Source organism: Cyprinus carpio, chromosome A21 (genome assembly GCF_018340385.1).
Source record: "Cyprinus carpio isolate SPL01 chromosome A21, ASM1834038v1, whole genome shotgun sequence".
Classification (NCBI taxonomy): Eukaryota; Metazoa; Chordata; class Actinopteri; order Cypriniformes; family Cyprinidae; genus Cyprinus; species Cyprinus carpio.
This window is the reverse complement of record NC_056592.1, coordinates 3672208-3686679: the sequence shown is the minus strand read 5'-3', so window position 1 is coordinate 3686679 and position 14472 is coordinate 3672208. Positions and strand designations below refer to the sequence as shown.

The 14472-nt window shown below is 35.9% G+C and overlaps 1 protein-coding gene across 1 annotated transcript in view; it reads right to left on the bottom strand.

Moving 5' to 3' along the window:
- LOC109058102 (collagen alpha-1(XXVII) chain A-like) overlaps positions 1–14472 on the bottom strand; it is an 88730-nt gene that overhangs the window by 27619 nt on the left and 46639 nt on the right. The window contains 13 exon segments of the mRNA XM_042778609.1: positions 524–568; positions 653–706; positions 807–860; positions 1009–1061; positions 3414–3468; positions 3670–3723; positions 4744–4788; positions 4880–4933; positions 6337–6381; positions 7721–7774; positions 9333–9377; positions 10999–11052; positions 13771–13815. Of these exon segments, the coding sequence (XP_042634543.1) occupies positions 524–568; positions 653–706; positions 807–860; positions 1009–1061; positions 3414–3468; positions 3670–3723; positions 4744–4788; positions 4880–4933; positions 6337–6381; positions 7721–7774; positions 9333–9377; positions 10999–11052; positions 13771–13815 (657 nt within the window).

The following is a 14472-nucleotide window of genomic DNA, read 5'->3' as shown; positions in this document are numbered from 1 at the left end:
TTTCAAAACTGCAAACAAAAATCCTTCTATAAAAGATTTGTTATAAGACGAATGATGACGACAGACTAGACTGCACCAGAAAGAAAAAAATAAATTGCATATTGCATAAAGAGAATGAAACCTATGTGTAATGAGAATGTCACATGATCTCTTATTATTACTTTTTTATAGAGCAAATTTCATACGCAGCGGTAATTCAAAGTGTTTAACATAAAAATCATTTAACAAAAACGTTAATAAAAAATATAATGAAATATAAAATATTTTTTTCAACTATAAATCAAAAGAAAACAATTCATTTCCAAAAAAAAGCATACAAAAATTTTTGACAGCCATACACCCAAAAATTTTAATTTGCAACAGTCTAAAATTAACAAATGCAATACCATCATCGATGCAAATTTAAAGCCTCTAATACAACATCAAAATCACACATTTCCAATATACATTTTAAAAAAAATCACAGTAAGCGGCAAACAACCAGCAAAAACAGCGTAATTTCATATGCAGATTCACAACTCACCTCGAGTCCTACTGGCCCCGGTGGTCCTACAGGGCCCTCATCACCCTACAAATGAAAATCAAGATTGACTCATTGCAGTCTCACGAGTCTATTTGAAAGATATTTATAGCTTATTAATAACACACACACCTCTCGTCCAGCCGCTCCACGAGGTCCAGGTAAACCTCTGGCTCCAGGCATACCCTATGAAAAAAACATTTGTCAACAACATGAAGTTGCAAATATAAGTGTGCAAATATTAAAAACACTTGTTTTTATAAGGTTGTCCTTATAAATAACACACCTTCGGGCCCTCAGGTCCATTGAGTCCAGGTTTTCCGATGTCGCCAGGGAAACCCTGTGAAGGATTAACCGTACCTCAATGAGAACATCAGCCAATCAGCATCAGTTGTATTTGCTGACATCATCAATAGAACAAGGTGCAACACTTTCAGACATGCAAAGCATCAGTGTTTTATGGTTATGTAGTACATGTTGATTCATACCTCAGGTCCTGGTGGGCCGGCTAATCCAGTGGGCCCTATTTCTCCTGTCTTGCCTTCAAAACACACAAATACACACATATGCTAATGGGCACAAACATAATAAAAAAAAAAACCGGAACCTTTAAATCATCAGATTTTAAGATATTTTTAGATATTGTACTCTGGAGCCCCAACCTCTGATATTCAAAACTCACACGTGTTCTCAGGTAAATGATGTAATTAAAAACTGAATTTGAATTTAAATAGCGTGTATTTATGTCACTGTATTGAATATTAACAGGCTGGGGAAGGGGTGTTATATTTAATGTTTTTATTTTTTATTTTGTGCATATAAGAAAATTAATCCTGGAACTTGTGATTATTTTAAGGTTATTTGATGACTGAACAAAAACCTTTGCACAAATGAACAAAATCAGAAAAATAAATAATTTTGCAGAAATTGAAGTTTGTACGGATTTTATTTAGCTTTTTAATACTTGATTATGGGTAAAAAAATAATAAAAATTATATATATTTTAAAGGAAAGATTCATCTTCTTTATTTTATTCCTGGAAACAAATAATAAAAATTACATATATTTTGCATCAAAATGTATAGATTTTTGACAGGTTGTGAGTTTGAAGTTAAGATTAAAAATTTATTGTTTTTTGAATGGTTGTGAGTTTGACTCACCCTCATGTCGTTCCAAACCCGTAAGACCTCCGTTCATCTTCGGAACACAGTTAAAGATATTTTAGATTTAGTCCGAGAGCTTTCTGTTCCTCCATTGAAAATATATGTACGGTATACTGTCCACGTCCAGAAAGGTAATAAAAAAACATCTTCAAAGTAGTCCATGTGACATCAGAGGGTCCGTTAGAATTTTTTTGAAGCATCGAAAATACATTTTGCTCCAAAAATATCAAAAAACTACGACTTTATTCAGCATTGACTTCTCTCCGGGTCTGTTATGAGCGCGTTCACAGCACATCCGGTTCGCGAACGAATCGCTCGATGTAACCGGATCTTCTTGAACCAGTTCACCAAATCGAACTGAATCGTTTGAAACGGTTCGCGTCAACAATAAGCATTAATCCACAAATGACTTAAGCTGTTAACTTTTTTAACATGGCTGACACTCCCTCTGAGTTCAAATAAACCAATATCCCGGAGTAATTCATTTACTCAAACAGTACACTGACTGAACTGCTGTGAAGAGATAACTGAAGATGAACACAGAGCCAAGCCAGATAACGAACGAAACATTGACTCGAGAACGAGTCAATGTTTCGTTCGTTATCTGGCTCGGTTCAGTCAGTGTACTGTTTGAGTAAATGATTTACTCCGGGATATTGATTTATTTGAACTCAGAGGTAGTTTCAGCCATGTTAAAAAAGTTAACAGGTTAAGTCAATTGTGGATTAATGCTTATTGTTGACGCGAACCGTTTCAAACGATTCAGTTCGATTTGGTGAACTGGTTCAAGAAGATCCGGTTACATCGAGTGATTCGTTCGCGAACCGGATGTGCTGTGAACGCGCTCCTAACAGATCCGGGAGAGAAGTCAATGCTGAATAAAGACGTAGTTTTTGATATTTTTGGAGCAAAATGTATTTTCGATGCTTCAAAAAAATTCTAACGGACCCTCTGATGTCACATGGACTACTTTGAAGATGTTTTTATTACCTTTCTGGACGTGGACAGTACACCGTACATACATTCTCAATGAAGGAACAGAAAGCTCTCGGACTAAATCTAAAATATCTTATACTGTGTTCCGAAGATGAACGGAGGTCTCACGGGTTTGGAACGACATGAGGGTGAGTCATTAATGACATAATTTTGATTTTTGGGTGAACTTATCCCTTTAACAATTAATGATTAATTACATTTATTTTGTTTTTTGGTGTATTGTTTTTTTAAAGGTTGTTTTTTTGAAGTTTAACAAAAATAACCTTTTATGCAAAAAAAAAAAAAAAAACACTATGAACAACATCACAGAAAGCTGGCAAAAAACTCAGTAGTTTTCATATGCATACTTACTTCCATATAGAACATAAAAATAGTTTTTTGAAGAAATGTAATGTGTCGCTCTTTCACATGCAATTACATCTGAATGAAGAAAGAGGCTTTCAAGCTTCAAAAAGGATGTAAAAAGCACCACACTATCCTACAAGAAACAGGGAAAACTGTTGAGTGCTTTTTAGACTTTTTTAAGCTAGAAAACATCAGTCCTCATGGGAACTACTTTCACAGAAAAGACCACTGATACAATTCTGCAGAATTGTTGCTTTTGTGTTACACAGAAGAAGGTGAGTCATACACTTCCATGGAACAACATGTAAAAGAGTAGAGTAAATGATGACAGTACTTTCAGTCTAAGTGAGCTTTTCTTTTAAAGAAATACAAAAGACATAAGACACAAACCTGTGGTCCTGGTTTTCCACGAGGTCCTGGTAAGCCTGGCAAACCCTGCACACCCTGAAACAAACAAATATAAAATGCACAGTTTATATTCATTATATTAGCACAAACGCTCCTTCAAGAGCATGAGTGCATGTGTAGCTGTCTATGGAAGCTCTAACATTGGGGCAATTAGTAGGTCAGATTTAATCAAAACATCAGACATCTAGATGTCCCAGTGTGCCAATGTGTAGTTGACAGGGGAAATGGAAGGTATACCTTGTCTCCTGGGAACCCAATTTCCCCTTGCTCTCCGGGAAGCCCGATGTCACCCTGAGAGAGAAAAAGTCACAGAGAAAAAAAAAGTGAGAAACAAGTTGTGATGTGAGTCAAAGTCAGAAAAGAGACCAGAGAAAGTGATGGAACATGACGGTTAAGTTAGGGCAAGTGAAAAAATGCAAGCTTTACATTTCCACTTTTAATGCTTCCAGAATGCTGGCCCTATAGACTTCCAATGTTTGTGCATTTATTTATTTATATTATTACAATTTATTTGACTATAGACTTCCAATGTTTGTGCATTTATTTATTTGTATTTTTATTTTTTTTTTGTAAATAGTTTATTTCATTATAATCAATAATATACCATAATATCATTAGACTTCCAATGTATATGCATTTATATATTTAATAAAAAATATTTACAGATTTACTTAAAGCATTTTTCCTGTAAATAAATAAATAAAGGTTTATTTATTAAAAATGTTTATGTTTTTTTTAATTAATTTTTAATGTATTTTTTTAAATAAACTAATATAATATAATGTCATAAAAGCTCTTGATAGAGTTTAACGTGCATTGCTTTAATAAATAAATAAATATTGTTTATTACTAAAAATGTATGTATGCCTTTATTTATAAATTAAAAAACTAAATTATTGACCATTATGATCAACATTATGCCATAAAAGCCATCAGTACAGTTTAGCACATTTCGCATAAATAAATAAATAAACAAACACTGTTTATTTATTATAAATGGATTTATTTATTAACAAAATTATTGACCATTATAATCAACATTATGCCATAAAAGCTGTTGATAGAGTTTAACGTATTCAACCTGGAAGCAACTCTCACTGACAAACTAACATAGAAAACCTGTTAGTGTTTACCCTTAAATATAACTCTACCAAAATTTCACATTTTCTTCTGACTAACCAAAATAAAATCTCTTCGACTACATGCTACTTAAGCTTTTAAAACATGCGTAACACAGGGTGGCCAATGGGGAGAGAGAATTTCCATCACATGCTGCTGTAAAACAGGCCAATAACAGAGTATTCAGATCACCTTATCACCTTTCAGTCCGGGTTCGCCCATGTTCCCTGGTACGCCCTGGAACAAACACACACACACACACACACACACACACACACACACGCACACACACATAAGCTAAAGTGGCTGTGAGTGATGGAGATATTACTTTCAGTCCATTTGGTCCCGGCAAACCGATTATCCCGACAGGGCCCATATCACCCTGGAGAAGAGATGGGAATGAGTGCTGCATGTGCTTTTAAAAGTCCAGTTTGAGAAGGATCTAACTTATAAAACTTCATCTGATAAATATTCTGAGTTTTATTGAGGTAAAACATCATGCTAAGAGTGGCTTTAGGAACACATGATCTCACGGCACTCACAGAAGTACAAACCGAAAGAACAAATACTATCAACTTGTTAGCATTAATGAAAGCAAACTTGGATCTTATTTGCCCATCATGCTGTTCAGGTCAAACTCATTTCAGCTGTTCTACAACAACAGAAACACTGTGTGCTTATAAATGCTGACCACAGGGTGACCAGACATCCTGATAAAATCCCACTCTAGCAAACCAAATCCAACATCAGTGACAATCTTATAGGTGAGATGTGATTTATACTGAAGATTATTTAGAACTTTAGTTTGATTGCAAAACTATCGTTCAGCAGTTTTGTGGTCGGTACAATTTTAAAATGTTTTGGAAAGTCTCTTCAGCTCACCAAGGCTGCATTTATCTGATCAAAAATACAGTAAAAACAGTGATATTGTGAAATATTATTATTATTTCAAATAACTGGTTTTCTACTTGGAAATATTTTAAAATGTAATTTATTTCTGTGATCAAAGCTGAATTTACTCCAGTCTTTAGTGTCACATGATCCTTCAGAAATCATTCTAATATGCTGATTTGATGCTCGAGAAACATTTCTGATTATTATCGATGTTGAAAACTGTTGTGCTGCTTTATATATTTTTTTTTTTTTTGTTTTTTGATGTTTTTTTTTTTTTATTGTTTGTTTGATGAATGTTTGTTTGTTTGATAATTAATATATTTATTTACTGTCACTTCTAACCAATTTAATGTATGCTTGCTGAATAATTTATTTAAAAATATATTAATTAAAAAAATATTAATATTACAATTATTAATTATTATTTTTCTTAAAAAAACATTTTAAAAAATATATATATAAAAAATAAAAACAGAGAAATATTACACCTCACGTCAGCAAAAGTTGTGCTGTGTTGGATTTTAATATCAACAGTTAGTCTAGGTTAGCTGAAGTTCAAATGCATCAAACCCATTTTTAATGTAATGTTTCTTTGGTTTCCTATATTCTGCATAACCTCCATAAATTGAAAAAAAAAAAAAATATATATATATTGAATTATATATGTATATTGTATTAAGTTTTATTTTTATTATATTGTAAAATTTTTCTCACTAAGGTCATCTGGTCACTCTAGCTGAGCGTAAATCCTTACATTCACACAAAAACCATATTCATGATGCATGAAGCATTTTTCAAGGACATCTCTGGATGACTCGTTTTGTCAGATTTAGTTCACTTCTGGGGACAAATCTGTCTCTGAAATAAATGTAAGTAAACCATTTCACTTACAATCAAACCAGGGACACCAGGAGGACCAGGAGCTCCTATAACACCCTGACATAGAAACACAGAAACACACAGAGCGTTACGCCTTCCTTCTGAAACAAGCACAGAATGCCAGTGCTTCATATGTCAGTATGTGCATGCACCTCTAAATGTGCGTCATTTATAATATGCACTGTGTAAATGTACTCTCTTCATATTCAGAGATATTAATATGGGCGTTTAAATGAGTGTGTGTCATAGAGCCAGCACGTGTGAGCGCTTTTGTAGAAACAGAGATGGTTTGTTGTTGGCTCTGGAGCAGCATGCGGGAGCCATTTCCTCTCGTTCCCCTGGTGTGATGAAAGGATGAAAGGAGCACTTCACTCCTCTTTTTAGGAAAGGGAGAACAGGAAATGAGAAGGCTTTCAACTTCCTGTTTTTACAGTCCCCACATTTACAGGTGAAAAAGAGGCGGGATTTGCCTCAAACACTTCCTGATATGATGTCACCTGCTCCAACCAATCAGAGACATTTTTGGGAATGATAATTAATTATTATGATACTGACCTTAGTAAGGACAGATTTGATGTGAATGAAAGTCCCCCCTTCCTAAAGAAGTTCTAGTTTAAAAAAGACATGATCTAATGCCTTCCCTACTGAAATAAATAAATAAATTCAACTGCATAAAAAGACATAATCTAACATTTTCCCTACTGAAATAAATAAATGAAATAATTTAGTTTTAATTAATAAAATTTAGAAAAATGTATTTGACAAAAAGACACAAACTAATAAATAACCGACTGAAATAAATGGTTTGCTAGTCTTAGCTGGTTTCAGTCAGTCTCTCAGGCTGACTAGTTTACAAGTGCCCAAAAACCCTTTAAAACCAGCAAACCAGACCAGCACAACCCGGCTGGGAGACTACTTACAACCAGCAAACCACCTTATGCTGGTATAAGATATTTATATTCAGCATACCCTTCACAGCCTTGTTTGTGTTTGACCACCAGCTTAAATAAAGAAACGTGTACAGAAGATACAACACTGCTGTTGTGTCTCTGTGTGTGTGTGTGTGTGTTTGTGTGTGTTTGTACTGAGGTGAAGTACAATGAAAAGACATGTGTGTGTGTGTGTGTGTATGTGTGTGTTTGCACATAAGTGGTAAGTGGAAAACTGTGTTCAGCCGATACCGGAAGTAAAGGTTCGCACACACATACACAGATATCTCACACACACAAACATGCATACTGAAGGCATTCACCCTGAACACACACTTCCACTGCTATTTTGGAAGCCTGCAAACAATGTTCATGCGCATTTCTCATCCACTCTGTTGTAAGTGTTTTATGTGCTTTATGAGAAAAAGACAAAAGAATATGCATTAAAAACCAAATGTTAAACTCACTGGCTCCCCGTCCAGTCCTGGGGGGCCTCTCTCTCCAAAATCACCAGGAAAACCCTGAGAGAGAGAGACAATACAACAAATCACAATCACAGTCACTGACTATTTAAACAATTAGACTTTTCTAAAGAAGCATAAGTGGCCTCCACAAAGCTACATTGTGAGTGGTTGCAAGGGCATGGTTGCTATGGTGTTCTTGAGGGTTGTTAAGGTGTTCTGAGTGTTTGCTGGGTATTCTGGGTGGTATTTTAGGTGTTATGTTTTTTTTGTTTGCTAGGTTGTGAGTGGTTGCGAGGGTGCTAGGGTGTTTTCTGAATGATTGTTGGGCTGTTCTGGATGGTGGCTAAGGTGTTCTGAGAAGTTGCTAGGGTGTTCTGGATGGCTGTGAATTTGTTGGGCTGTTCTGGATGCTTGTTAAGTTCTGAGTGGTTGCTAGGGTGTTCTGGGTGGCTGTTAAGGTGTTCTGAATGTTTGTTGGACTGTTCTGAATGGTTGCTAAGGTGTTCTGAGTGTTTGCTGGGGTATTCTGGGTGGTTGCTAAGGTGTTCTGAGGGTTTGCTGGGGTATTCTGGGTGGTAGTTAAGGTGTTCTGAATGATTGTTGGGCTGTTCTGGATGGTGGCTAAGGTGTTCTGAGAAGTTGCCAGGGTGTTCTGGATGGTTGTGAATTTGTTGGGCTGTTCTGGGAGGTTGTTAAGGTGTTCTGAGTGGTTGCTAGGGTGTTCTGGATGGCTGTTAAGGTGTTCGGAATGTTTGTTGGGCTGTTCTGAAAGGTTGCTAAGGTGTTCTGAATGGTTGCTAGGGTGTTCTGGGAGGTTGTTAAGGTGTTCTGAGTGGTTGCTAGGGTGTTCTGGAATGGTTGTTAAGGTGTTCTGAATGTTTGCTGGGCTGTTCCGGATGGTTGCTAGTTGTTGTGAGTGTTTTCTTGGTTGGTTGTTTGTGTTTTGTTGTTTGAGTTGCTAAGGTTTTGTTGGATATTGCTGCACTTGTAAAGTGGTTGCTAGGGTTTTATGTGTTTGTATGTGGTTTTGTTTGTTATTGCTATGGTGTTGTTGGTGTTTTTTGTGTCGTTGGTATGTGGTGGCATAAGTTTTCTTAGAGTCTTTTGCATGTGTCTATCCAGCCTGTTCCCACCAAACTGTGGATTATGGGGATTGTTCGAATCACTAACCCTTAGCATGAGCGACAGTGGTAGCTAATGCTGCTAATGACGACATCACACAGATAACACACTGAGTACTGCTGATTCAACAGGAAGTTTATGAGGTCAGATGTCAAAGGTTTTGCTGATTTAAACAACCTCTGTGTGGCTGATTCTGCATCTTAGTAAGTGTGTATATGTATGTGTGTGTACTGATTGTGTCCCAAGCCCAAGGGACAATGATAATTTCATGATAAAAATAACTAATATTTAATAAATAATTATTTTGTAATTATTATGCAGGAAGCTTTTATGGCCTCATATTGAGAAATTACATGGAATGTTTGTACTTTTTTATTACACTGCAGGGCCATGCAATACATTAAAATGAATACACCTTATAACTTTTTTTACATTTCACAATTTCAAAAAATTCACATCTTTATCTATAAAGTATGTTGAGACAAAACTTTACCGGCCTACCCATCTTGCCCCTCTTCCCCGGTGGACCAGGACTACCCTGAAAAAGATAGAAAGACAGAGAAAGAGACAGACACTAAATAAATGCTAATAATAATTAAAAGTCTTCTATCATTAAAAAGAAGCACAGTTTCTCTCTCTCTCTCTCTGTGTGTGTGTGTGTGTGTGTACACTCTGCTATCATATGACTCATTCAAACACCCTCAGCTGAACGCCAGAACCAGCTGGAAGTAGTTTCCACTTTTACAGCACACACACACCAGCTGGAAGTAGTTTCCACTACAGCACACACACACACACACACACACACACACACACACACACACATACACACATTTCAATGATGGGATCTACTGTCATACATCTACCAGTAGTGGGCAGCACTTGATTTAAAAATCTACCACTAATCTATTTCCATACTAATAACTGTAACTGCAGTCAGAACTAGAACAGGAACAGATAACTAGTTTTTTTCTCCTTCAGGAAACACACTGTGTTTGTAACAACAAGCAAGTATCAGCATTTACCTATACACTATATACAATGCTGGGTAGATTACTTACATTACATTAAATTTACATTTAGTCATTTAGCAGATGCTTTTATCCAAAGGGACTTACAAATGAGGACAATAGAAGCAATCAAAATCAACAAGAGAGCAGTGATATGCAAGTGCTATTACAAGTCTCAGTTAACGCAGTACACGTAGCAAGTGTATTTTTTTTTATTATGTAATAACTGAAAAGAATAGAGCAAGATAGTGTTAGAGGCCTTTTTTGATTTTGTTAATTGTATAATAAATAAAAAGAAAACAAATAGAATACAAAAATATTAGACAAGCAAGTGTTTTTTTTAAAGAAAACAACCAGTTAGTAAATGAACAGAGTGCAAGTCTAAAAGGGTCAAGTTTTTTTTTTTTTTTTTTTTTACAAATTATAGTTAATATGGTAAATATGGTAGTTAATAACATTACCTGGATCACACATATTAGGTAATGTAGTCTGACTACTTCTTGATTATTTTTAGATTACTTTTGACCTAACTAGTTTATCACACAGACTTAAATGGTATTATTGTGTACCATATTAGGGAAAAAAATAAGAGAAAGAAAATATATTCCATCCTTTATCAACATAACGAAATGTATTAAACATTACATTACAGCAGGGTTTCCCAAACTATTTATAAATTATGAATTTACTGCCATTGTGTGAATAATATGTAATCAATGTAATCCATAAAAAGTAAATGTATTCTGATTATGAGCATTTTATGCAATATACTCTAATTACAAATACATTATTTTTGTTTACATTGACATAATTGCTGTTATTTATACTCTGAATGCTGAACATTCTATGTTTTCAAAAATTTGGATCTTTACACAAATTGATTAAATGGAGTCTGAATTAATTGCATATGTTTAGTAATTATTGTTTGGTGTTTAGTACACTTTGAATAGGAAATCATATTTTATGGTTCGTCATGTCGATGATGTGACTGCATTAATGAGGTATTTGTATCAGTGGGAGTTTTAACGGATTGATGTAAAGTACTTAGCGGCGTTACACAACAGCCATTTGCCAGAACATTCGCCCACTGATGAGTCTGTTATGATCACATGACTGCTGAGAAATGAGTCATAACATGAACAGACTCACTCTTTCACCATCAGCTCCAGGTAAACCAAAGAGTCCAGGGATTCCAATGAAACCCTATGAAGAAACAGAGAAACAGAGGGAAGCTAAATATTGATGCATGGAGCAGAGGAAAATAGGAAAGAAAGTTTACAAATCATGCTTTTTTAATATCTAATTTTTTTCCTTAACAGTGGTGTTAGGGATACTTGACATGATGTGGTTACTGGGGTGTTTTGAGTTGTTGCTAAGCTGTTCTGTGTTGTTGCTATATTGTTGCTAGGGTGTTCTATATGGTTGCTAAGGTGTTTAATTAGTTGCTATGTGGTTGTTAGGACATTCAAAGTGTTTGCTAAGGAGTTCTGGGTAGTTCCTATACTGTTGCTGAGTTGTTGAGTCATTGCTAAGCTGTCCCGAGTTGTTGCTATATTGTTGCTAGGGTGTTCTAGATGGTTTTTAAAGTGTTTTAGTAGTTGCTAAGTGATTGCTTGGGCATTCTAGATAGTTGCTAAAGAGTTCAGGGTAGCTTCTATGTGGTATATGGTTGCTAAGTTGTTCTAAGTGGTTGCTAGGGTGTTCTAGGTGGTTGTTATGGTTTTCTGGGTAGCTTCTATGAAGTATATGGTTGCTAAGGTGTTCTAAGTGGTTGCTAGGGTGTTCTAGGTGGTTGCTAAGGTGTCCTGGGTAGCTTCTATGAAGTATATGGTTGCTAAGGTGTTCTAAGTGGTTGCTAGGGTGTTCTAGGTGGTTGTTATGGTGTTCTGGGTAGCTTCTACAAAGTATATGGTTGCTAGGGTGTTCTAAGTGGTTCCTAGGGTGTTTTAGATGGTTGCTAAGGTGTTCTAGGTAGCTTCTACTAAGTATATAGTTGCTAAGGTGTTCTAGGTGGTTGCTAAGGTGTTCTAGGTAACTTCTACAAAGTATATGGTTGCTAAGTTGTTCTAAGTGGTTGCTAGGGTGTTCTAGGTGGTTACTTATCATGCTATCCACATTCATTTCATAGATCTGTACTTTTCGTACATCAACAGTTTAGGGAGAAACATCTGAGACAAGTCCATATTTACATATAAACTCTCCTGAATAAAAAAACTAATCATCTCTTAAGACTTTAATCTTATATAATCACTGGCAATCCAATGGCAGACGTCCACCGTATGAACTGATCACACAGACAGACAGATGAATGGAGAGGTCATGGATGGATGAACGGATGGACGTCTTCGTGTTGAGGCAGGCCATGAAGTAAGTGTATATGCCCATGGACTGCATGGTGCTGGCCTCCACAATGTAGTCCAAGGGCACATACGCTCACTTCAGGGAACAAATGATGACAACATGCACAAATAAAGGGTACAACAATAACACTCCCACACACATCCAGAAAAAATTCCATGCAAGGTGCTTTTACGTGTCGACATTAGTGTTGTCAAAAAAAAAGATTTCTAAGATGGCTTGAAGAACACAGATAAACCATATACTGTCACAGTTGAAAAAGAAAAGAAAGAAAGTGATGTGACATACAGCCAAGTATGGTGACCCATACTCGGAATTCGTGCTCTGCATTTCACCCATCCAAAGTGCACACACACCGTGAACACACACACACCGTGAACACACACCCGGAGCAGTGGGCAGCCATTTATGCTGCGGTGCCCAGGGAGCAGTTAGGAGTTCGGTGCCTTGTTCAAGGGCACCTCAGTTGTGGTATTGCCGGCCCGAGACTCAAACCCACAACCTTAGGATTAGGAGCCAAACTCTCAAACCATTAGGCCACGACTTCCCCTTCCCCTTGTATGTTTATTGTCTTCTTGTGTGCTCAGTTAAAGTGTTTCTATCTTCTTTTTATTCAGTTACAGCGATAGCTGGATGCCTTTGTCCATATTAGGTATTTCGTGGAATGCCATAAGTTATATTACTTTTGTGAGGCATATTTATGACCCTGGACCACAAAACCAGTCTTAAGTGTCAATTTAAGACTGTGACTGGGAATAGTTTATTGCCACTGTGTAAATAATGTTCTAAATCATAAAGAAGTAAAGGTAATCTGATTATGAGCATTTTAAAATGTAATATAATCTAATCTCAAGTACTTCATATTTGAAATCTGATTACGTAATCCAGATTGCATGTAATCAGTTAATAAACAGCACTGATTGGAAGACGTTTGTCTTTGTGTGTATATGTGGTGACTAAAAACAGCAGGTCCTCAGTCTGATTTTAAACAGGAAATTCCAGCCAATGGGGGCGGAGCCTAGCCTGATAAAGAGCCTTTAATACAGCTTGACTACAAACACAACAGCTAAAGCATGTGTGTGTGTCTGTGTGTCTGAGCACGCTATATAAAGTGGCACATCTAGAATAAAATATAAATTGTTTCTGAATACATTAAATAGACGACAGGGCAATATAAATGAAGGTGGCTGTACATGTGAACATGTTAATGTGACCGTAGGAGGCTAAAAACACACATAAACGCACACTTATGGCTCGGGCAGCGGTCAGCAGCAAATTTGTCATGCTTGAGTCTCTGTTGACTCAAAAAACAGAAAAAGGAGAGAACATGGGAACGAAAGAAAAGAGAAGCTATAGTAGTAAAAATCTCTCTTATGGAGTCGAGGTCAAATCACTTGACTTTAAAACTCGACTTTAAAAGTCGTAAGCGACATTTTTAGCTTTGTAAAAGATCAATGCAAATAGCCTAGCAACGGTAACTATAGGCCCACTCAGACAGCTCAAATGTCACAATGACAGCTTTGTAAGTTGCAGTCATACAAAGGGGAAAAGATGTGTACACACCCGAGCCCCTTTTGGCCCAACAGGCCCTATCGGACCAGGTAAGCCCTGGAAGAGAAGAAAAAGAGAGAGAGGCTTCAGAAACAGGCTTTGGATTTAATTAACACACATCATTTAACCGGCAAAACGGAACCAAAATGAATAGCTTGTTTATTTTAGTTAAGTATCCAAACTTGTGTGCCCACAACAACAAAAACCATGATGAACTTATAATGGTCTTATCATAGGCTTCATTTATTAAACAGAGCCACAAAACACCTTTATATTTTATATGTTAATTTATAATATATTTTTTAGATTTTATATCTATATTATATATTTTCTTTAATAAACATTTTCGTATTTAGGCTGACATTCAGAAAATAGCAATAGGTAAATGTTTGACAAATGAGCTTTTTCTTGATTTGGTTAATTCTTAAAAAGGAAAAATGGGTTTATTTGCAATGATGACTAAATAAATAATAACATTATTTGAAATATTGATTTGACTTCTTGAATGGTTTTATTATGTGAGAAGAAGATGTCAGTAAAGTGATATTTAACCACAGAATGCATTTACAGACCATTCATTCAAACAAGTGTTTTATATGTTTCAGTACAAACAACTTTCAAGCTCAAGATGTGTTAAAAACCAAAGGCTTGTGGTTCTGGATGCGTATTTCAAAAGGATGGAGATTTATTCTGATTAAATCCAAAACTCCATCA